At 37.0% G+C, this 24179-nt stretch overlaps 1 protein-coding gene across 1 annotated transcript in view; it reads right to left on the bottom strand.

Moving 5' to 3' along the window:
• Positions 1 to 22212, bottom strand: part of SPATA17 (spermatogenesis associated 17) — a gene marked incomplete at its 5' end in the record, with an annotated part of 78084 nt that extends 55872 nt beyond the window's left edge. Inside the window, 4 exons of the mRNA XM_010009409.1 lie at positions 9892 to 9995; positions 14437 to 14487; positions 20401 to 20482; positions 22101 to 22212. Of these exons, the coding sequence (XP_010007711.1) occupies positions 9892 to 9995; positions 14437 to 14487; positions 20401 to 20482; positions 22101 to 22212 (349 nt within the window). The remainder of the gene's footprint in view (positions 1 to 9891; positions 9996 to 14436; positions 14488 to 20400; positions 20483 to 22100) is intronic.
• Between the last annotated feature and the right edge of the window lie 1967 nt (positions 22213 to 24179).

The raw sequence follows: 24179 nt of genomic DNA, 5'->3' as shown, positions 1-24179 counted from the left end.
GAGTTTACTTCATACTCATCGGCAGCACAAAATGTTGTGAAGTTAAAAATAATTTGTTAAAGGTCTGATTTAAGCAATGCTGTTTTGTTAGCTTAATTATTTTGTAAGTATTGTAAAACTGACCCGTTATGGATGTAGCGTAAGAGTAACTACGACACTGAAGCTTCTGTTGACTGAGGAACTGGATCCAACTTTATTTATGCTCAAGTCTGTACTACTAAAGCCAACCATAACAGCAAAAATGTTTTCACTCCACGTCTGTTTGCTCTTGACCCCTTCATGGAAAATCAGCCTGGCTGATTAGCTTAAACAGTGAATTTAGTATTTGGGGGTTACAAAGCTGATCTGACCCAGAATGAATAACAGAATCCTTATGCATATTATCCTGATAGCAGTTTAGCAGCAGTGGTCATTTCTAGCACAGTGTCAGTGCTAAGCTGCTAAGAGAGCAGTCATGTTCTTAATTTTTCCAGCAACATATAAAAGAGGATGTCTACCACAGCCAAATACCATTGAAAGTTTTCTAGTGAATGTCATGTGAAAGTATCTGTTAGCTTTTGACACTGCAATTCCCAGAAGACTATATATGCTACCATCTGCGCTGTAATAACTAGAGGAAAGCACACTGCTATGTTTTGCTACTGCTAAGCTGTTCCCACTACTAGAATGAACTCATTTAGGCTGTTATCTCTCTGCTGCAGTGCAGGACAATGTAGACATATCTGTATTCCTTCTACTTTAATATATGGTACTTGGCAACATTTACAGTACTCAACATTATGTGATTTAGAAAGTAAACGTGATGTTACAACTTCTAAAGGTCATCAGCTAAGTTGATTTTCCTTCTCAGGGTATTATGAAACAATTTGACTGAGGTCAACTCCCCAGATCACAATTTTCACTCACTTTCATATAAAAGTCTGCATATGTTTGCAAATAAAATGGTAAACTTTGTTCACATTAAACAGGTTTTACAATGGCAATGCAGGGAGACCTTTTATGTGCTGATCTATCATGTATAGCAGAAGTGGAAGGAAATCTTACCTCTTACAGTCTTGAAAACCTTGAAGTAATCAATGCCCCCCAAAATCAGGCATTTTTTAGCATGGCACGCAAAAATTACACTCAGAATTAAAGTCTATTGTCTGAAATTTGGGGTCCATCATATAAACCAGACTACATTTAATCATATATTTAGGCATCCCTTTATTCATGTCTAAAGAGTACATCCAACATTTACATTATATTGTCTGTACCTAAGCACATAATTTGCTGATGTGAGTTCTAGATCCCTTCTTGAGCAGCCAAGTACAATGCAGGAGGTGGTGAGGCCTCTCACCACCAGGTACAAGTAGTTTAATGAGTGCTGCATGGTTGTGGGTGTCATGCAAGCTGAAAGATCAAATTGCTTTGTTAGATGAGGCTGTAAGCATTTTGCAATCAGTTATTGGATAAAAAGAGAATAACCTGCTTGCAGAAAAGAGGTGAAAAATGTTGCTTTCTCAAAATACTTTGTCATGTTGACTTGGTTTAAAGCAATAGGAACTGTGAAGTTCAAGGTAGAACACTGGGATTTAGCTCAAGTGTCAAGGATAAACAACTTAATGGATTCATGTAATTATCTCTAGAAGGTAAAGAATCTGAAGGATTTGAAAGGGGGATAATATTAAGTGAAAGTTTTGCACAGCTTATAGAAAATCATGCTTACAGTATGAGGAACTATGGCTTTTAAAGGGGGTATTCTGAGTAGGCTTCATAGACGTGAAGAAGCTCTACCTTTTGATATAAATGTATAAGCTGACAACACAGCAGAAGGAAAAAAACCCACCAGAACGGAGTTCTGATGCTGATAGTATTTTAAAGGATATTTGAAAGTCTGCTGAAAATGGTCACAAAAATTATTTTAAGCACAGAGACAACTTCTTGCAGTGACCTCCATTTTCATGTTTAGCACAAAGAATACTAAAAGGTGGGTAGATTAATGTATGGTCACTGAATATTAAAGGAGTTTTCAGTCTAGTACAGGAAGACCTAACAAAAAGTAATGGTTCAATGATAAAATGAAACTATTTTGAAAGAGAAATACCGGATATATTTTGAACACCAAAGGTAAATTGACACTAACGTCTTTTGATTTTCTTTTGTTTCTTTGGAGAACTGAAAAATAGCTGCATTCCAGCATGTTCTGGAAAAGCTGTATGGGTAAATTAAGTACTCACTGTTGTATCTATAGATACACTCACATATGAGCTGGCATATTTGGATAGCATAGGGCAAGCTTAGTTAACATAATTGTTTGTATACAAATTGCTTCCACAAATAAAAGAAATATCTAATTTTCTAATGTAACACATACATCCATGCATTTAAATTCTATGCTTCGTTATTAAACTGAGAATTTCCCACCAAAAAGAACCATCACCTTGTTTTAATGATAAAAGAACTGCTGTGATTTGAGTAAATACCACATAAAATTTGTCATACTTCTAGTGACCTAAACAGCTCAAATGACTCCAAAAGTCACATGAAAAAATATTTACATACTTTTTCATGAGTCTTTAGTCCTCAAATGGTAGAGCTTCTCCCTGATAACCTAGTATATATACCGTGTATATCGATGGCCTGTCATGTCTCTACAATTAGATAAAACAGAACTGCTATAATGTAATCAGTTACAAACTGAAAATTATATTTTGAAAATCAAGTTTATTAATATGTAATCTTTAGGTAATCATATTTATCCTCCTAATTTACACAATATTTATGATACTCCACATGTCCTTGAAATAGGGAACAGGGACACTACGCTATGAAAAAGTGGCCTAGCTGCTGGAGTTCATAAATTTTGCTCAGCTTTGGATGAGTTCAAAGAATTGCCATGTAAGAAAAGCCTTACAGAGGGAATTTATCTGATTATGGCAGTAATAATTACCCAGCTGTTTATTGCAGATAGAGAAATAATTCATGTAGGCAATAGGCCGTGGTGGCAATGACACTCCGCATTTAGTAAATATGCAAACTGTTCACTTCTAATTAACCAAGCTAGAGGATGCCCTTATTAAATGTATAAACTAAAAGTGCCTTCCTGACAAGTGATGAATTGTTACATTGCACAAACTCTTGCCACAGAATTACTGGAGTGAACTTGGGGCTTAACTTCATTAAGAGATCTTGTGGGATAGTTAAATGAGGATGGACAGCGTAACAAGACCTACCTGACAGTCAATGATATGTTAGAGCTTAATGAAACTGTACCTCTTCCCCTTTTCTACTTATTTTGCAGTGAAGATCCTGCCTCAGACAAATATAAAACTGTGAAGTCTGTCAATGGCAGACAATATAAAATGCAAAGATTAGTTGGGCTGTCTGCAGAAAATGTTTTATGGGTTGTTTGTAATTCTAACAAACAGACCTATTTCAAAACAGAAAATCTATCCAGACACTACAGTGCCTTCAAAGCTCACAGGTGTAAAACTATTTTATTCTACCTTCACCAAAAGAAGTCAGCTACACTGCACTCTATTTGGTCCAATGAGTCAATGCAAGGAGCTCAAATTTCTTCCTACACTCAGATTAAAAATCTTCCTTTGGATGCAAGTGAAATAAGGCTTAATGTTTAATCTGTTACTCCTAATGGTGTGTTGAGTGCCATAAAAAAATACATGAGAAGATACAGCCTTCATATTTTTAAAGACTAGAATCTAAGCAGTTACTTATGATTACTTACAATATTCATGTCTATCTACAAAACTTGATCTATATTACACAGAACTAATGAAAACCAGGGTAAGACTGCTTTCACCACTTGCTCAGGAGAGACATGAACAGAATAAGGCACATGAGGTACATCTAGCTGAACCTGCATTGGAAATCCAGCTTTTTGTGTAGTCATAATGGTTTCTATCTTAACCTTACTGCATTCAGAAAGTGCTTTCTTTGGAGTTAAAATAGGCACTGCCTCCTCTACAGCTTTAGCCAGTTCATTTCAATTTCATGATCAAACTAAAAAAAGTCCATCTAAACCATCTTGTTTTGCAAAATGCATTATTAAAAGCATATATATGCTGTATAAAAGCATATATGTAAATGAAACTGGTTTAATATGTGTAAAGGTAGGCAAAGAGAAGACCTAAAAATGGACTGACTTGGCAAAGAGGGTATTTATGCTCAGTGTGTGAAGGAAGCTGGATATGTGGGCAGCATGTTTAAGAGGGAACAACCATCACAAAATGCACAACTGTGGAGACTATTTTAACCAGATGTGAGTCTCTTTACAATGTATCATTTTAAGGCTTTTCTTTGGTCTAACTCCCACTTAATTTAATATGAGCATCTTAATATTGTTCAATGGAAAGTAGGTCAAATCACAGAGGAGAATCAAATAACTCATTTTTATATCTTACTCATCCTAACATCAGGTTCGTAGCCATGGAAGTACTTCAGGATCCTCAGTCGATCACAGTCCTAAGTTTCCTACAAGATCTATCGGTTATGCCTAAAATCCTCTGGAAAAGACAAAGATGTCTCAAATTATGTGCCTTACCACTCAAAATTGATATTTAAATAAATGAAAGCATATTCGGCACTTGTTTCTATTTCTATGGATCCCAAAGAAAGCTACCAGGATAACTTTACATTCTGAAAATTCTAATTACAGGTACATAAGTTAAAAAGCATCATGCATTTCCTCTAGATGTCTTTGAAGACAGGGAAAAGAAGACGGGTTGAAGACAAATTAGTTAATTAGACATCAAGTGAAAGACAACATTTCAAAAATGAGGTTTTTATTGTTGCAAGAATTCCAAGGAGCTGTCTGAAAGGCTCTGGCACTAATTGAAAATAGACTACAGAATCAATTGCTTCTGCAGTCAATGAGCAGGAACATTTTAATTGAATTATAAGACAATATATACATTCTTCAAAACACTTTGACACTTGAGAGAATGGCCGGCACTTGGACTTATCTTTATCAGAAAGGAACAGACAGGTGGGTGCTGAGCAAATTCTCCTCATATTATTATGACAACAGATCATTTAATGCAAGCCCACTTCATGGAAAATAGCACTACCTCAGAAGTTTTAAGAAGCAAAGTACCTGTCGTGTTAAAAGCAAACAGACCTCAGTCGTGCTCTACTAGTCAAGAGTAAGCTAGCTACTCTTACCTTTCTCAGTACTACATGCTCAGGCATATTTGCAGAAAGGCTAACCACTGGATAAGATCACCAACAACATGTAACAGCACTGTATTCCACTGTTCATTAAGTTTATAAAAAAGCAGACTGCACAAAGGATTCAAGAATATACATATTGTATCACTTTGCACTATCTATTTTCCTGACATTTCTTGAGGACCAAAAAGCTTTAATGACGACTGTGATACTAAATCTGCTAATAGAACAGCTACTTAAACTTGGATGAAAGTCACACTCTCCAGGGCCACTCTCAAGGCTTTTTCACTACTATAGCCAACAACAATAGAAAGAATTTGGTGTCAACCCTGTAAGTGTGTGAAATTAATGATTTAGAAATGTAACAGCATTTATGTACAGTACGATGCTTGCTAAAGCTAGATCAGGTCTTAGTTTGCTCCCTTTAAGTCACTGTTTATTCAATAGCCAAAAAAGCTAATCTAACTGCCTTGATTACATGAGAACCCAACGCCAGGACTTGGCCACTGCTTTGTTAGTTTTCTGATACTGCTATCTTACTGAGTTCTGTGTCTAGGGAAAACATTTAAATGGTGCCATTCATCAGTAAATGGAGCACTACATCCCCAAATCTTATCTCCAGTTGCACACCTGACATATAGCAAAGTTGCTTTACTGTAGTTTAAAGGCCAGTGTGTAGATAACCTTAGGCAAAGAACTGCAAGTTAATCACACAGTTGGGCAACTGACATCATCCATAAATTCTTCTGATATAATGGTACCAGCATGCTAATTTATGTGAAGTGATGTCCATTTGCTTATCATGGATTGGGAACTGTTTCACATAAAACAAAATTCTAATGCATCATATGGAGTTATAGCCTATGCTAATTGCTTTTGGCATATTTCCCCTGGTAACCATTTTGACAGCTCTTAGAGATGTTAAATGTAGCTAGAAGAATATTTCAAAACAAGGTATTTTCCCTTAAAATTAAATACATGAACTTTCCTGAGAAGTAACGGAATTTATTTTAACGCATGCATGTATATATGCAACCACCCAACTAATCTGTACCTACACAGAATACAGTATGAGTTGGTACTTATTTAAATACAAACAGATGCTACAGAGGAAGACTTATTACTAAAATATTTATTGTAAGAGAAATATTTAAGAACAGGCTTCCCACTTGTTCAGTATAGAACTTCCCAAATCTTCTAGGAAAAACAGAATTCAGGACTGACGAACTCATTTCACCATTACACTGAGGCTAAACTGTACAAATACCAAGAAAAGTCTGAGTCTGCCCTTATGTAGACAGAGTTCAGGGTTCAAATTCATTCTTCTGCCATCTGTCAAGGGATTCTTTGAACCACTTCTCACCTTAACTATTAGGGACTCTACTGGGGACACCAGCAGGCATCAAACCTATAGGTTATACAGCAGTGGGAAGTAACGGGAATGCTGGAGGCAAACCCACACGCTCTTCAGCCAGCCTGGCAGCTAAAGCTGACAGTTACCTTCAGTTCATACAAAACCAGTGCCTCAAGTTAGGATAAGCAGTCTGTTAAGTGAGTGGAAACTCACACATAATATGACTATTATTATTTAATTATATTTTAGGTCAATTTCTGTTAAATCAATTTCTGTTAAACTTAATTACATCCCTCTATGGCTTTAAACTGGGGCAGCTTCTATTAAGTTTACTTTCTCCTGGGGCTTTCACAGTAAAGACAAATGATAAAGGTCTGGCTACTAAATGAGGGTAGCTATTAAATAAGGACGGCTTGTATTAAAGCTGAATGGTAAAGATGTGACTACTGGTTGAGAAAACCCTTCAGTAGGGGATGTGTCTTACATTTTAAAAAATAGGGCAAAGGAAGAGAGTAAAGGAAACAAACTTTGTTCAATAAGTCTTATAAGATACTCTTCTAAGAAACTAACAGAATGTGCAGTTCCATGGCAACTTCCTCTGAAGTTTCTCTTAGAAAGTAGTGAATGGTAAGTTGATACAGGCTCCTCCTTAACGAAAGGGGAGAAAAACAAGCACAACCCCTGGTTCTGGAGACCAAGAGAGAAAAATGTATCTCAGAAGGACTTGAAATGTGATTTCAGGTAGTTGTTGATAAGAATTCTATCAATCAGCATTAGTCTAGAGTATAAGACTGAGAACCATACTTTGTAATTCAGTTTACAACCACTTCATAATTCCAGAAAGATACTGTTTAAACCAATTTTGGAATTATAAACTTCTTTCTTATGTGTATTTTGTTGGGTTTTCATTGGTTGGTTGCTTTTTTGGGGGTGTGTGTTATACGACTGGAGCTCTTAAAATCAGTCTCTGTCTTACTGTGATTCTTCTGCTATTTGTGAAGAAACTTGGTTCTTTACTAGCTCTGACAGTGCACAATGCATATAATCTATAAGACCAATAAGAAAAGACACATTACTTCACATGTTAGGTTGTGCTGTTTTGTTTATATGCAAAAATGTTAATGAACAATGAGGTTATATTCTTCCATATGTGATGACTGACGAAAATAGGCAGAGAATCTCTCCTTCACCCTGCTCAGTGTTCCTCATAAGAAACACTCCCTGCCTTGGGGGCAAAGAAATTGACAGCAATTTAGCTCAATGACAGGAAAAATCTGTTTTGCTGAGGGCCTACACCTCATCTTCATTAAACATCCATTAGACTTCATAAGAAGAATGTTAAAGATAATACATGTATTTGTTTTCAGATGTTCCCCAGTAAAGAGATTACTGCAGCGATCCTTGATCGCACTTGAAAACTGATGCATTTTTAAACTGCAACTTGTATTGTTTGATACAAGTGACCCAATTCACTCGAAAGTTCATTATTAACTTTTATAGTAATTCAAAAGATGGATTTTTCTTTTCATCTGAAAGATATAAAATTATGTGAATTCTGGAAGACAGAACTCAAATTAGCAGAGCATGAATATATCAGTTAGTGAGTAAGAGTTTACATGGACCATCTGGGACAATTTGATGTACCTGAAGTCACACTGCTCACCTTCCTTGCTAAAGAAAAGCAGCACAAAGTATTTCCTGATTGAAATATACCCAGTGGATAGGCTTTATGGTTTTAAAACACCTGGACAAATACTAGGGCATTTAATGAACATGTCAAAGTAATTAAAGACAGGTATTTTTGTAGTCCTGCAAAGTTAGATATACCCAGCAGAAATCTGTTGTGGATTTAGGGAATTAAAAAATGAAGTTCCAATCAACCTGTCAGGAATACTACTGGCTGCCCTGTTTTGTTCACATGCATCAAAGGTTGATCTAACTGACAAGTTATGAGCCTTTTTCCAGGTTTAGGAAGGGAGTGGAGAAGAATATTTGAACTATTACAAACAGAGAAGCAGGTTGTGTCTCTGCAGTTCATTTCAGCTATATTCATTTTAAACCAGAAAAGTTTTGGCTTCATTTACTTTTCACAATTTGGTCTAGTCTTCCTAGAATTCTGCCTTTTCAAGAAGAGAACATACTTCAAAGATATCAGAACAAGAAGGTACAGTTGAAGAGACGACAGGTTTTTTAAGTCCGGTTTTGCTTAGCTATGATTTAACTTTCTGCATAGAATACATTTAAATGAATAGCAATGAGAGATTAAAGGTAAGTGGTTATCAGTATGTTTCATTATATGTAACAGTGTAATGCACGAGTTAGTTGTAATGCTGTGACAAAGAGGATGTATCATCAGCTATAACTGTGGGAAAACATTATAAATTAATAAGCAGTGTCCAAAGAAACACGATAATTCTTTTCTTTCATCTATAACTTGCATATGTTCTTTTCTGTAACAGTCTTCTGGCTGAATTGTTTGCCATGTGATCTAGACAAGACTTACACAAATACTTTTTCACAAGACTGCCTTACATTTCTACGCTTCAGAAAGCAAAGATTTGTCTCAGGCTTTCTGAACAGCAAAAACTGGATAGATTTTGTTCAATGCTTTCACTTACAAGAATAAAGTAATGATCACAGTCATCCAGTATTTTGTCTGTTTCCAGTGTTCTCTCAAGAAATAGTCATGGATCAGGACATCAAATGTGCTAAAGGGAAATAATTGCCTCTATTTTAGAGAGCTTTCAAGTTAAGTTCAGAGAAAGATAAGGGATGGATAGGAGAAATAGAGTAGGAACATATAGCAACAACAGTTGTAGCCAGAAATCTAATAGGCGAATCTCTTCTGTAACTATGAAAAGAATCTGTTTCACTATATCCACACCAGCAGTTCCCACAATTAACATTCAAAGCATGGCTCATGCACGTAACTCAGATCTATATCTGCACTTTCAGTCATTGTCACTAATCAATTTGCAAAATAAACTATGAAACTGGTTTTTTTTTCAGCTTGTGTATTCTGGGAAACCAACTAAACTAGTTCAACAAACCATATATTGGGCATAATGGTCTGTGAGTTCTGAACAGAGGTGAAAAGCCAAGTTCAGATTTACCAAACTGGTACAAACCCATAGTATGCCTAATGAATTCAAAGAAATCATTCTGAATTCCTAACAGTGTAAATGAGAACAGAATTTGGTGCAACATGCACAGGGCTAGGTTAGAGTGAATGATGACCGATACATACATAGGTATTTGTTAATGGAGGGGAACCACCACTCAGAGGAACAGTTTAAATAGTGCCATGCACTTTTTACAAATAAAAGAAGAGGAAATGAATGCTTTACCCCATGGAGGTTTATCTTTACCTGACAATCTCGTTATTCACAGAAACGGCTTCCAGGTGTTTCTTCAGTGCATAATAATTATGGATGTATTTCCGAACATAATAGCCTCGCCATCTTTTCTGGATCTAGAGGAAATAAATATTTGCTTACTACATTTAAAATCAAAAGTTTGTATGCATATCAAATACCTGTTGTATTTCCCAAATAATAGTTTCCTTAAAAGCGATATCAAGTAGAAACACCGATATGTTTCAATGAAGAAAACAAGGGTAGGATGTAACATATTGTAGTTAAATGGTGATCTGAATGTACTATGAAATGCCAATATTAAAAATACAATATCAAGTTTAAAAACTATTTATACTGGGGTGTGACAATGAAAAGAAGTGTCTGCTACTGCCAGTGGCATTGCATTATCTAAGAACAGTAAAAAAGCAGCACATAAGCGGTGTCTTTCCTCAGGTACAACACGCATGATCTACTGATTCACTCCCTCGCCAGTATTTTCTGCTACACTCTCACCTCTGTGTTCTGTATATAATCTAAACTGAACAGAAGCCTTCCTGGTAACTCAATGAATCAGGCTTTCTGGAAACATCATTTAGAAACTGCACTTCTTTCATCTTTAGTGTAAGATGATGCATCTCCAAATTACTTCTACCTTCTAGTCTGCATTACCTTCACTTCTCCTCCAACTTCCATCCCTTGGACTTTTACAGCTCTGACATTTTAACAGACATTACAGCTGAAAGGCAGAATCTACATTAAAAAGGCAAAAAGCTTGAGGCCTTATAATCCAAAGCAACTTCAACATGAGAAGCTACACCCCTTCACTTAAGCACGTTGAAGACAAGAATGTTGTAATCTGCCAGTTCTCCTTTTGCTGTGGGCCTCTGGCTACTAGACTTTTTAAGAACTTAAACTCTTCAGTGTTATCTACAGGGAATGTTTTACTTTTTTTTCCCCTTTACACCAACCCTTCTCTTTCCAGAACCAAGGGGTGAATTGGTAAGTGGAGTGCAATCCATGTGTTCGTGGTGTTGCTTTTCTTCTTACCCTACTCCCTATTCCAAAGAAGCATGTTCTTTAATGTGAACACCGTTCTTTAAAGTAAAAACTAGCACTCAGTCTCAATCGATGGCACCTTGTGGTACAGTTGTGATTATCTTTTTACATAAGATTTAACAAGAGAATAAATAAAGCCTTCAGTAAGTCTTTGAGTGACGAGTCACCAAGAAAATCAAATGATGCACTAAAGTTATTAGGAATTAGAGGATATTAACTTCTAGTGTCAATACGCTCTTCTATTTCCCCTTTGTGCATCATCATGTATTTTCCTCTCTTCACAAGTAAGACTAAGAACTAATTTTAAAAGTTGTTATTTTCTTTTACCCATGTGTTGTTTTTTTTAATAAACAGGGTTTGGACCTCTAGACATTGTTATAATACATACACATAATAGTTATGTGAGTAGCTGAACATGGGAACAAGAAAGTTTAAGCACTAGACATGCTTCTTTGCACTAGGTGATAGTAAATTTCATACTCTTTGCAGCTCCACTTTCTCCTACACAAGCTTACCAAATTAAAAAGGGATAGTGAAAGAGCAAAGAATGAGTATGCCTTCAGAGATCTGGGATTAAGCATGTGAATAAGGATCTTAGCTTTGTTTTTCTGTTTGGCTTCAAAATTTCTCAACAAGAGCAACTTGGCTCCCATCTAGCTGTGTGCTCATTAATGCAGGATTATGGTCCCTTTGGAACTCTTTCTGACAGTCTTCACCTCACAGTTACAAATGCAGAAGTGGATAGTTCTGGGTTAAAGGATCAAAACTCAAACTGAAAGACAAAAGACTCAAATTGCATAAAGCTATAATTATCTCCAATGGGCTCAGTGTACCAATTAAATACTGCATCCTACCTTTATTTACACCACTTGCTGTTCAGAATGACCTCACTGATTCCAACTGAATGAAACATAAGTAAGAAAAACTGTATTATGTCTCAAATTATTTTCTGCTAGATTTCTGTTTCCCTAATACTGTATGTCCGTGTTCACAACTGATCTGTTTGAATGTTACACACAAAGCTTCTGATGAGGTTCGTATTTTCGATGTGCAAGTTGTAAATGTTTGCTTTTATAAGGAAGCCGAGCCTGCTATAACTATATTTCTTTTTCATTCCAAGGTGAATGTTTAAAAATTCTTGGGGAAAAAAAAAGAGAGAGAAGTGTTTATGCCCTTCAAAGTAATTAGCAAGTTTCAACAGTGATTGGTACAAAACAATTATTGTCATTGATCAGCACTGAACAGATCATTTTAACCAAAGTCATTGTGTGCTCAGCAGATTACAGCTTGTTAACGGGCAAGTTCTAAATGACCTCTTAAGCTAGTCAAATCAATGATGCATATTCCTCATTAAGTAACATCAAAATGTAAGTGGTCTTATAAATAATGTTTATTTTAAGCACTAAAACAAATGGCAAAACCTTGATATATCAAAAGCCATCTGCTCATGGAAATAGGTTTGGTGTTTTTTTTTCCACAGGATTACTTTTGTTGCTGGAAATTTATAGCAACCTTAAATCTTTTAAGGGAGAGAATCATGTTTTGACTTAGTAGTCAAAACCGAAATTGATTTAAACAAGTTCTCTGATTTAATTTGAAAAGGTGAAACTGATAGTTCTGGTTACAACTAAATGCAATACAGGGAGACAGAGATTTAGACTGGCTTAGAAACTGAGCATGTGTACACCCTCAATGATACTTCAATTGCAAGAATTGAATATGCCTTTCTAATCAATGACTATAAACTGAAATAAATAGTTTAATAATACTACGAGGTAAAACTAAGTGGTTAAACCCCACACACAGTTATTGTTATATTTTCAGAATACTGAAGTATATTAATCAGGAATGAAGCGCACAATGTGTGAATATGAGGCACTGTTGGATTAGGAAACCTAGTCTGCCACACATCTTCTGTGCAGAAACTCAACAGGTCTCATTCTCTATTTTCCTGGGCCTTGGTTCATTGTTCAAACAACAGATGACAGTGAAAAAACCCCAACTCCAAAACATTCAGTGTTTCAGAATGATAGTGTTTTCAATCTGCTCTGCAGATATGGCTGCACAAGATTTAGATAGAAGAGAACCATATGATGACATTTGCAACTAATAAAGATCTGTTCTATTGTTTCTACTGATTTAAATTTCCATTAAAGGAAAGGACATGACTGAAAAAACTGGTACTTTGACTTTGAAGATTTATACCACCTAATGATTCAACATTACATTTCCATTACAAATGAATGGGAACACATTCCATTTCTTTTAAAAATGAAAGCCCAAATGCAAGACTCCATTTGATTAGAATACATAATTACCTCTGGAATTTGGTCTTCAAATGCCTTCTAAAAGTACACAGCCAACTTTTAAGAGCTGGCTTGTATCTTGTGTTTTCCCCCTGATTTCAGCAGCATGAGTATCAGCATTTATCCACTGTGGAATACTTTCAACCTAGCTAAGAAATAAACTAAACTCCCCCCCAAAACAAATGTATTTCTTAGGAATTAGATTGCTGTTAAGCACCTTCAGCTCTCTAATATGCACTAAATACAAGATTCTATTTTGTGCCTTTGAAAGAACCCGCACCAAGCCAAAAACCTGACGGGAACACACGTCTTGAGTCCGAGTTCTTTTGGAACTGGAAAGGCCACAAAATTAAAATATGTTCTGAGAATCTTCCTATTTTACAGGAGTTTCCTTGGGTTACTCTCCATTCCCACCACATTCCAAATTTTGCTAGTATTCCAAAGGTAGGATGCCTTGCCTAAAATGTTATAGGCCTCTCAAGTGGGTTTATTCCACAAAATAGAAGAATTAAGTAAGATAAAAATATTTCATCCCAAAAATTCTCTCATGTCCTTCCCATGTTTGTTTTATGTATTTGTTTAATTGCAGTTCCGAAGTTCAGGAAAAAATTGCTGATTTCTAACTAAATGAATTTTGCAGCTTTCCCCATAACAATCTTAATTTGCTGTACATTTAGTTCAAGGACTGTCTATACTCCATCTAGCAAAATTCACTCAAAATATCAGCAAGCTCAGTGCAGTTCCACCTCTATGTTTAGGAAATGAAATTGTCCTGTGCTCTCCAAGTAACTCTTTTGAGATTCAATGCATCGAATGTCATGTACTAACCTAAGAAAAAGCATAGCCACATTAACAAACCCAAAAGCCTTCTAGTTTGTCAGAACTGTAAATATATGTCTACATTTATAAGAACACAGTTAGAAGGTTTGGGGATTTTATCAGTATCATATCTGGTAAGGTAGAATGAACATTTCAACAGAGCAAGACACATGCAGATGACTAAAATTCAGCTATGGTTATCAAATACAACCCAGACTACTGAGTGTAACTTTAATTTTTAACTATGCACTATTTCCCGCTGTTGCCATCAGCATATCAATCAAGTGTGTATTATTCTGGTTTGCTCATTTTATTAAAAGCAAATTCGGAGCACAATTGACTTTTTCATTTGTTTAACAAGTGAAGAAATATTTACCCTGACAGCCATTTCATTGTAGAAATTCATCTTCATCATAAAATATGCTGTCTGTGAATCAAGGGGGGAAAAAAAAGAAGGCATATATTTCAGTTGCACAAAGACAGTGCTCCTATTTTTACATATAAAAGATAAGAATCTTTATACATAATACATAATAAGAATTCTAGGCTTAGAGAGAATAAAATCAAACTTTGTATTGAAGAGATAGGCTTCCTAATACATAATGCAGGCTTAACCAGAAAAATCTATGGTAGTCAAACTAGGAGCTAATGGAGATATATGATCATAAAATGCTCTCCGCTGAGTTTGATAATCAATGGTGCTCTACTGAGAGTAGAATAACAAAGCAGAAATATTCACAAGTGCTGGTGACACGTAGTATCATGTATGATTTATTCACTGGGGTTCTTTTAGCCAAAACTCACAGAAACATAAAAGGAATTCATATTTCAAGACGTCTGGTTTAATGAAAAATTCAAAGAAATGCTGTCTTCAGTCGAAATCGTTCAAGGATACGGATGCAGTGATGGAGCAAAATTGTGCCTTCCAACCATCTGTACTAAATGTTATGTACTTAGCTGCCTCCCGAGTAATCCTTGGGAATTTTATTTCATTTAATATTCATTTTAACATCATAAAATCATAAATACAATGATACCATGTTACAGTGAATCCCCTGACATACAAAACATTTCCTGAAGTCCTGGTTTCTTTCCAATAAAGTAGAATTCCTCTCCTAGTGAACGAATCCCCTATTATACTAAGCAATCACTTGGCAGCATAGGTTATTTTAATGGATACATCACTTTAAACTAAGCTTTCACATCTGTTCCACCCTCTAATTACAAATGCAAAATGAACATAATTCACAATTGTATCATAAAAAGTAAAATATAAGTACTTTGAATGCAAGAGTATGTCCTTTATTTAGCACAACATGCAGCTTTTATGTGTTTCTCATGTTTTAGACACAAATCAAAGGCAAAAGTGCTTTCCCCCTGATATAGTGATTTTCTCCCCCCTGGCAAACAGGAATTCACTATAAAAGGGTTTCACTGTAATTAGTGTTATTTGAATTGCCTAGTCTGATCCAAAGCAAATTGTCTGTGGAGAGCAGCAGGACTGGATTATTTATCAACAGTCTGGGCAATTAAGAAACAGTTGGCTGCAATATGTTATTTACAAATGAACACAATGATGCTACTTCATTTTAAATTCTCTTTCTTCATTACATTAAGCAAGGCATAATTCCTGCAGTTTAATTAAGGTGCATTTTAAATGCTCACTTTCATATCCTACCAATCTACTAATAATGGAAACAGTCAAAAAGATATTTCTGATGTAACAGAAAAATGCAGGACTGTGACATTTCAAATAAGTTTTACATCTATGTGTGTACACACACACACATACACACATATATATATTTAAGGGAACCTCCACCTCAAAGGTATGTATTAGAATAGTGGACTCTGTCCCTCCTTTTGTGTCTATAAATGTCTTCTGAGCGATACTAACTGTAGGTGGCTAATATTGGAATGACATAATGGTTGCCAGGGCTAAGCATATTCCTAAACTGCTTGATTAAATTGATACAACTTTGCTTTGCAGCTTACCCCTTCTTTCTTTCGTACCACCTTCTTTCTTGCCATTCCACCAAATAAAGTACTTTCTTAAAGGGAATTTCTAAGCTTAAAAATCATCGTAAGATTTCTGTCCATTAGTGGTTAAACTAAACAATCTCACATCTTTGTTTATGCTCATATTTTAAGGCTGTTAGGTCTGAATACATGTCATTTCTCTGTAGAATGTCAATCAGAGACCTAACATCACAATGCTCTTTATATCATCAATACTGCAAGACAGTGGGACCACTTTCCCCCTGAGCTTGGCAAAGTACTGAAGAACTCTGCAGTTGCATCTCTGTCTGCTACTTACAGAGATAGTCAATGGCAACTAGGGTCCTAACTTGCTTACTTCACTTAGGTGTGAGAAATCCAGGCCTTACCCTACCACTACTTAAAAAGGTCATGCACAATAAATAGGAAATCACATATTCCTGCTTTTACTCAACACTATTCTAAATCACAAGTCAGCCAAATGCAGATTTAACTGCCTTTCAACCTTATCCTTGTGCTAAAAGCCAAAGCCTGTGTTATCATCTAGGTTCTTTTGCCCTGTTTTCTAGTCCTTCGGATAATGCATACTTGTTCTGCTACTACAAGTGAAAGAGAATTAGCCATAATTTAGTGTTTTAACCCCAGTCTATATTTATAGGGTTTCCTAGTAAACAAAAGATTCTTTCCTGAACTGGTGCTTTCTTATCCAGAACACTCTTTTCTTATGTGTAAGTGGAATTTCCTGCATTTCAGCTGTGCCCGTAGTACTGTCTCTAGTTCATTGGCTCTGGGTGCTAACTCCAAGGCAACACTGCAAGGTTGACTCTGAGAAGAATTATCTTGCCATCTCACCCACATGTACCACCTCCACTTCTGAACCATGAAGTCTTTTATTTGTTTCTGGTTTTAATATACAGATCTCCCTACTACTTTACATTAGGTCTATGATTCCAAAATACATTTGAAGCTTTTCGTGTATGAAGTGTTGTACTACTTTCTCCTTTTCTGTTTAAAAACATGTTTGGGGATCATCAACAAATGTGATATGATCCTGACTGGTATTCTGTTTTTTCTTCTCTCTCTTTCTCTGTACTTTCTACTATTACTGTTGTTGTTGTATTACGTTTTACTGTTATTTCAATTATTAAACTGTTCTTATCTCAACCCATGTGGTTTTACCTTCTTTCTGATTCTCCTCCTGTCCCACTGGGTGCGCCCGGGCCGTGTGGGGGGGTGGGGGGGGGGGGGGGTAAGTGTGTGGCTGCATTGTACTTAGTTGCCATCTGGATTTAAACCACCACAGCTTGAGATTAATATTAGGATCCAAGCTTTATACCAAAGCACTTCTATTTAGAATATAGACAGGCACATAACTTCAGTGATATAAAAACCATCTTTTTTTTTTTTTTTTTAAACTTAATATATTTTAACAATCAAAGCAAGAGGCAGCAGAGGAGTAACAAATGAAATACTAGTAGTGATGCACATATGGACAGCCAATCTGATGAGCCTCAGCTTTTGTTATTTTCCGCATCAGTACCACTCACATTTCACCATTTTGAATATAATCATTAAAATGATTTATTATCAAGCAATCCTGTGTATTTTGTGCATATGCTTTGCCTTGTTTGCTGGCAGCAGATACCAAGCCAATCATTATCAGTGGGCAAATTTTAAAGTGACCGATTTATTTACGGAACTATCATGTCAAAGGTATCATTGTGTTTCATACTTAGGACTCATTACAACAGTTATTAGCAAGAGTTCCATGCAAACATGCATCCCAAATCCAGCCATTGATGAAGATAGTGTAGCAATGAATATACGTAATGAACTTGAACTTTACATTTAAGTCCATCCCAAAACAGACAATACTGAATACAGCTGTCTAAAGGGAGAGAAAGGTGCCTCTTTATCTGCTACTTGTATGGCTTCCAAGTTATTTTCCAATCAAGGTGTCCTGTTTAGTCCTCTCCAATCAAAGAGATGGCAAACACAAAATAAAGTATTTGAGGAGGAAAAGGTGGTTTTCTATGCTGATTTACTGTACAATCTGTAAGTCTGCTGATGAGTTCTGTTTCTTCAGAACCCTAATACTAAGTACTGGAATCCAGAAAGTTGATGAATTCATGGTGTGATTTAGAATGTATTAAGTGTGGGCTTGCACAATTTCTTTTCTTCTATTATTCCACAGGTTCAGATTTGGCAAGGGCTTGTCAGTTATAGCTCTTTGAAGAACTACACCTGAACCAGGCTTTATTGGTTCAAGTCTTTTTTATCTTCAGAAATATGTTTCAGGAATGGGAAGCTGAGGGGGGTTTATGATTCTAGCTATCTCAGCCTGGTTACTGCAGCAAATCTGTGCGAATATGAATGACTATCTTAAAATGTAATTATCAGAGTGGGTTTTTTAAGAAGAGAGGGCAAAAGAAGACAGAAGTAACAAAGAGATGAGGTAAAAGACCTTCAATTTCAGAGATGCATAGAACAATTGAGGTTGGTAGGGACCTCTGGAGCTCCAAACCATTGCTCAAAGCACAGTCAAGTTGTGCAGTTCAGTTGGGTTTGTAGTATCTCCAAGGTTTGTAGTATATCAGTTGGGTTTGTAGTATCTCCAAGTATCTACAAGAACAGCTTGTACTCTCTGGGTAACCCATTCCAGCATTTGATCACCCTCCCAGTTAAAAAACAAGAAAAGTTCTTTCTTATCTTTGAGTGGAAGTTCCTGTATTCCAGTTTGTGCCCTCTCATCCTGTCACTGGGCACCAACTACAAACACTGTCCCAGGCTGTCTCCCTGGGAAGAATTATCTTGCCATGTCACCTACAGGGCACCACTCAGAACAGCACAATGGACAGTGGGCACCCTGGTGGTGTATCTTAACTTGGCACCACTGTTTTTACATCCTTTATATAAGAAAATAAGCCTCTAAAGTGACATCATTCTGTTTAAAATAGGAGACTGATTACTCTCAACAGAACAAGCAGTATTTGAATATGGAGTGGCCAAAAGATAGCTCCTTACAATTTGGGGGGTTGAAAACCATCTAAAATGGCCACCATCAGACTTTTGTCCTGCTTAAGTCCTTTAAGCCCTGCACACACATTTGTCTATCCTCCTCTTAAAAACCTGCAGAAAAGGGAGTTCTGCAACACGTTTTGGCAGTATGTGTCAGTGTTTCACATTTCTTCCTTCCCTCTTCCCAGCGACTGCCTGGATCATTTCTTTCCATTAATGAATTTTAGCATACATTAATATTATCATGTTTCTCTTCTACAGAAGCTTTCTAGATTATACAAACCTTCCCTAAACTCAGGGACAATATTCAACGAAGTCCAACTTTTTTTTAAAGCCAAACCCAATCCCAGCATGCAGCTACCTGCCCTATATTCAAAAATCAGTGATTTAGAAGACAGACTGAAAACCACAGTCTGAAAGGATTCCTATCCCAGTAAATTATTATATAAGGCAGGTAAACTGGAAGAAGCAAAATCCTTCACTAAATTACTGATAGACCTGGGGGAAAAATAGACAAGCTTCCAGGCACACAAGTCCTACTGCTTGAAAACACAGTTTAGTAGGAGGTGCGGATTTTAGCTGGTAACAGATGAGTTATTATGGCCCTTTTTCTTTTTCTTAACTTGTCTGGATTGACTGAAAGACAGCAATTTAACCTTAACAAAATTAATCAAGAATAAATGGCTAAAAAGTTTAAAACTAGTGTAAAATATTAACATAAATTTATAAATTACTGAAGTAAACTAAATACTTAAATCCCATTGGTTTATGTAAAAGGCAAATTAGTTTCTTCTTATTCTCCTAAGCCTGCTAACAGAAGTTTGTGTGCTATCATGCACTTTAGCTGCCTTCAAGTCTGTCAAGCGAATTACATCGACTGTGATCTCCTGTGTGCCTTAGGGCAAAACCTCAAATACTGCAAGGTTCATTAAGGAAGAAACTTAAACCACTAAAACATCGAACAGCAGCATGTAGACACTTCGGCTTATTTTCTCTTCAGAATTAAAAGTTCTGCCAGGAAAAAAAGCATCCTGAAAAATTCCAATCCTGCAATTAGTACCATGTAGGCAGGCTTCTGTACAAATAGATCTCATTGCTGATTTGGGGACTGATACTCCAGACCTGCAAACACTTAAACACTGACTTAACTTGACCCTTATGAGTAGGCTTACTGAAAGTAGTGGTGCTTTCCATGACAATAAAGTTAAGTACATGTCTGTGTGTGTAAAGAATCAAGTTTCAGCTTTTGAATTTCAAGACAAGTGAATGACTTCAGATGCACTCTATAAATAACCAGACAAAATGTTTAAAACTCGTTTCCTACCTTCACCATTCTTCTGAAGTGTTTTCTGCTTAGATATCCTCTCCACCTCTTCTGTATGATAATCACCATTTGGTTCAGGTATCTAAAATGAAATATATTATCAAAATAATGATTCCTCTGAGACTTTACAAAACAACTTTACTTTTTCCTAATCTTAAAAATAACATATAGTGTCTTATCCATACTTATTGCAAACAGATGGCCACTGCAAACATACTTTATATATATATACATATGTGCACACATACACACTTATAAACCAATTTATACATATATTTATGCATGTACACATGTATAAATATGTGTGCTTTTGGAAAAAATGGGTTACTGCAAACTTCTATCTATATACTGTTTCAGTTATCATTACAAAAGTTAAATGAAATAGCCTTAGAAATGTAATTTGCATAGTAGATGATGGTATTTTCAGGGACGGTTTTAACCAGCACATCTGACCAGTTCAGAATTGTTGTTAATCACACGCAGTATTTCCACAGCTTTCCAATTTTTAAAGATTTGACAAACCCCACAGATATCTGGAAATTTTAGACTACTTTTTCTCTTTTATAAAATTACACCTAGTTTAATTTTAAGTAAATCCTTACTTTGTCCTTATATATATATACTTTATCATGCAACTAAAAATTCTGAAACTAATGCAATCATTACTTTGGGACAGGATAGAAAAAGCTATGTAGGGGACCATTTGTACCACCTAACTAGGGCCAAATTTAGAAGCCTTGCAATACAGTTAGAGTCACCCGGTGCAGGCAGCGTTTTCCAGCAAATAACTCAAATGAGAGGCTAATTCAGATCACCTACAACCAGCTATATCGAGCCTGTGCTCCTAAATCAGACACCACATCCACCTTTGGAAAGAGGACACTGAACAGGATTACTCTACGCAGTTGCAGAGAAAATCCTCTTCTACACTTAGCTGATTTAGTTCTTACGTGCTCAGTACAATCACATCGTTCTTACACTGGTCATCACTAACTGCAAATGTTCGTGTGGAAGAGCATTTTTATACAGAATAGACTGGCAAAGAGACTTGGGGTTTCACTTCCTTCTGCAGCATGCTGTTGTTACTTCTGTCCTGGAAATAGAGGGGCACTCTGTTTCCAGACACTCTACAAATCCTCTGGCTTTGTAGGGGGCTTTTGACACTGTTGGCATAACTGATATTCCTTAGAGGACTGAAATACCATGTTTGTTTGCCTGCTGAATGCTTGCATGTGGTGCCTGCATCCTATGATACCACACTTGAACCAGCACTGGAAAACAAATTATCAGTGCTTTTTTTAAGCAACTGCACATAATGGCTATAGCCTTTTCTTTTTGTGTCAGGGAAATATTTGCCATGAAGTGGTTAATGTTACTCAACCTAATAATTCTTTAGGCTTCATACAGCATGTCTGGATGATACATAATGACTTGCAACAGGCAAGAGGTCAAACTTGAAGATGCAGCAAACCCTGTCCCTCACAGCCCTAATTTTTATGAAGATGCAGAAGTTTGAGCACACGAGTTAGACCAGTTGGGCTTATGATGATAAAAAATGGAGAATGGCCTGCTGGGAGAAGAGACCAACCATAGCGTTTCCAAAAAAATTATATCAATGTCAATAGTAACACCATGAGAAACTTTGGGAAAAACAAAAAATCAAGATTGAAATATAGATTAAGACAGACTAAACATACTACCTCAGATAGGCTCGGACTCTGCATCCTCGAAACCAGCTCTGGATTTTGACAGCAGCTTTGTACTCTGTTTTTCTTTCTTCATCCAGAGATCTGAAAATACAGAGTAGTAATGCTTATCAGCACGGTAATTCAGTACATGCAAACTGGGAGAGTTGGGGTGTTAAGTCTGGAAAAGAGAAGGCTCAGGGAGACCTTATAACAGTCTTCCAATACGTAAAGAGGGCCAACAAGAAAGCTGGAGAGGGACCTGTTACAAGGACATGTAGTGACAGGACAAGGGGGAATGGCTTTAAACTGACAGAGGGGAGGTTGAGATGAGCTCTGAGGCAGAAGCTCTTCCCTGTGAGGGTGCTGAGGCACTGGCACAGGGTGCCCAGAGAAGCTGTGGCTGCCCCATCCCTGGCAGTGTTCAAGGCCAGGTTGGACACAGGGGCTTGGAGCAACCTGCTCTAGTGGGAGGTGTCCCTGCCCGCGGCAGGGGGTTGGAACTGGAGGAGCTTTAAGGACCCTTCCAACACAAACCGTTCTATGATTCAAAACACACATGCTCTGAAAATACTTCAAAGAAAGACCACAGCAAATTTGACATGCATTAATGCCCCAAACTTATTTCTTCAGTCTAGAGGTTAAATAATGATCTACCAAAATCTCTAAACAAGTTATTCTGATTTGTTTCAGGACTTTACTGGCAGCTGTGTTGAAGCAGTCTGAGATTTTCACCCTAAAGAACAAAGATCAGACTACTGATCAGCCTTTCAGTTGCTGAGCTGGACATTTTGAAGCCTCTCATTTAAATTCTCAGATGAAAATCTGAATTTCAAGAAGCTGATGGGTTATAGCCTATTCTTAAAACAAACAAACAAACAAAAAAAACACACCCCAAACCAAAAACCCCACATTTTTTGAAAGCTCTCCAAAAAAACCCCAAATCCCCAAACCTCAAGCATGCTGCCCTCCAATGGATTTCCATGTCTGGCTCAGCTTGCTCTTTTTAACCTGATATATGTGAAATACAAGCATAGTCTCCCACAACTGATGCTTATTTAGTGAACTGCTGCGTGTACAGCCACAAGAGTACGAGCTTAAGTTCAGGCAATTTTTTTTAGAGCAGGAAAACACAACACTTTATATGCAGGCAGGACTTTTAGTGTAACTTTTAGTGATGTTTGGGAGCTTTGCTATTCATCCTAATGATGTTATAATTAGATTCTAAACCAAATTATTCACTAATTAGTGAAGAAGAAGATAATACTACACGTATGTTAAGATGCTTTCTCTTTTCTGTTTCAGTGTTACCATGGCACATACAGCAGCAGCAACAATGCAGTTGCTATAGAATAAATGGATGCGGTGTTAAAATAGCTCTTAAAACATTTTATTTCCTAAAATCTGATCTGGGAAAAGTTCGCCACCGCTATCTTAGCAGTCAGAAAACTCAGAGAAAAGCACAGAAAACACAGAGATAACACAGACCGTCCTGCTCATGAAGAGAAAGGTAAGAGGTGATCTGATCTACTCTCTCCATGGGACATTTTGCATCTTTAGCAGAATAAACATCTCCTTTCCTCAGCAGAAAAAGACAAAGCATGTCCCAGCTACTAGAAACTTAAGCAGCATAATCTGATTTAGAAACAAGTTGTAAACAGGGTGGATAAACAGCAACTCGCTCAGAAGGTGGTGGGAGTGCATGTCTGTGCCAAGTAACTACAAAGAACAAAGCAACTGGTGCCTTCCAACCGGATCAGCTAAAGTTCCAGTAAAAGTTACAGATTTGGGCCACCACGTGGACCTCAGGAGGCTCGGCGTCCCTCGGGACTTTCCAGAACTTTCCCCATGGAATTAGCAGCGGGCGAGGGACGAGCAGGCCGCTGTTGTCAGCGCATTCAGGACGCCTTGAAGAAGCTGTGCTGCTGACATCAGGCCTCCTCCGATCAGAGTAGCGATATTTGGGGGCCGGAGGGTGGGTGCTCTCCGGAGGGGTTGTTAAACCAAACCGCTTTCAGCGGGAGGGCCGCAATCTCGTTGCTGGGGGCAGCCCGCGGGTTGCCCGTCCCTCCATCCCCAGCCCAGCAGGCACCC

Source organism: Nestor notabilis, unplaced genomic scaffold, assembly GCF_000696875.1.
Source record: "Nestor notabilis isolate BGI_N333 unplaced genomic scaffold, ASM69687v1 scaffold4922, whole genome shotgun sequence".
Lineage (NCBI taxonomy): Eukaryota > Metazoa > Chordata > Aves > Psittaciformes > Psittacidae > Nestor > Nestor notabilis.
Note: the sequence above shows the minus strand (reverse complement) of the source record. Positions and strands in the feature narration are given on the sequence as shown.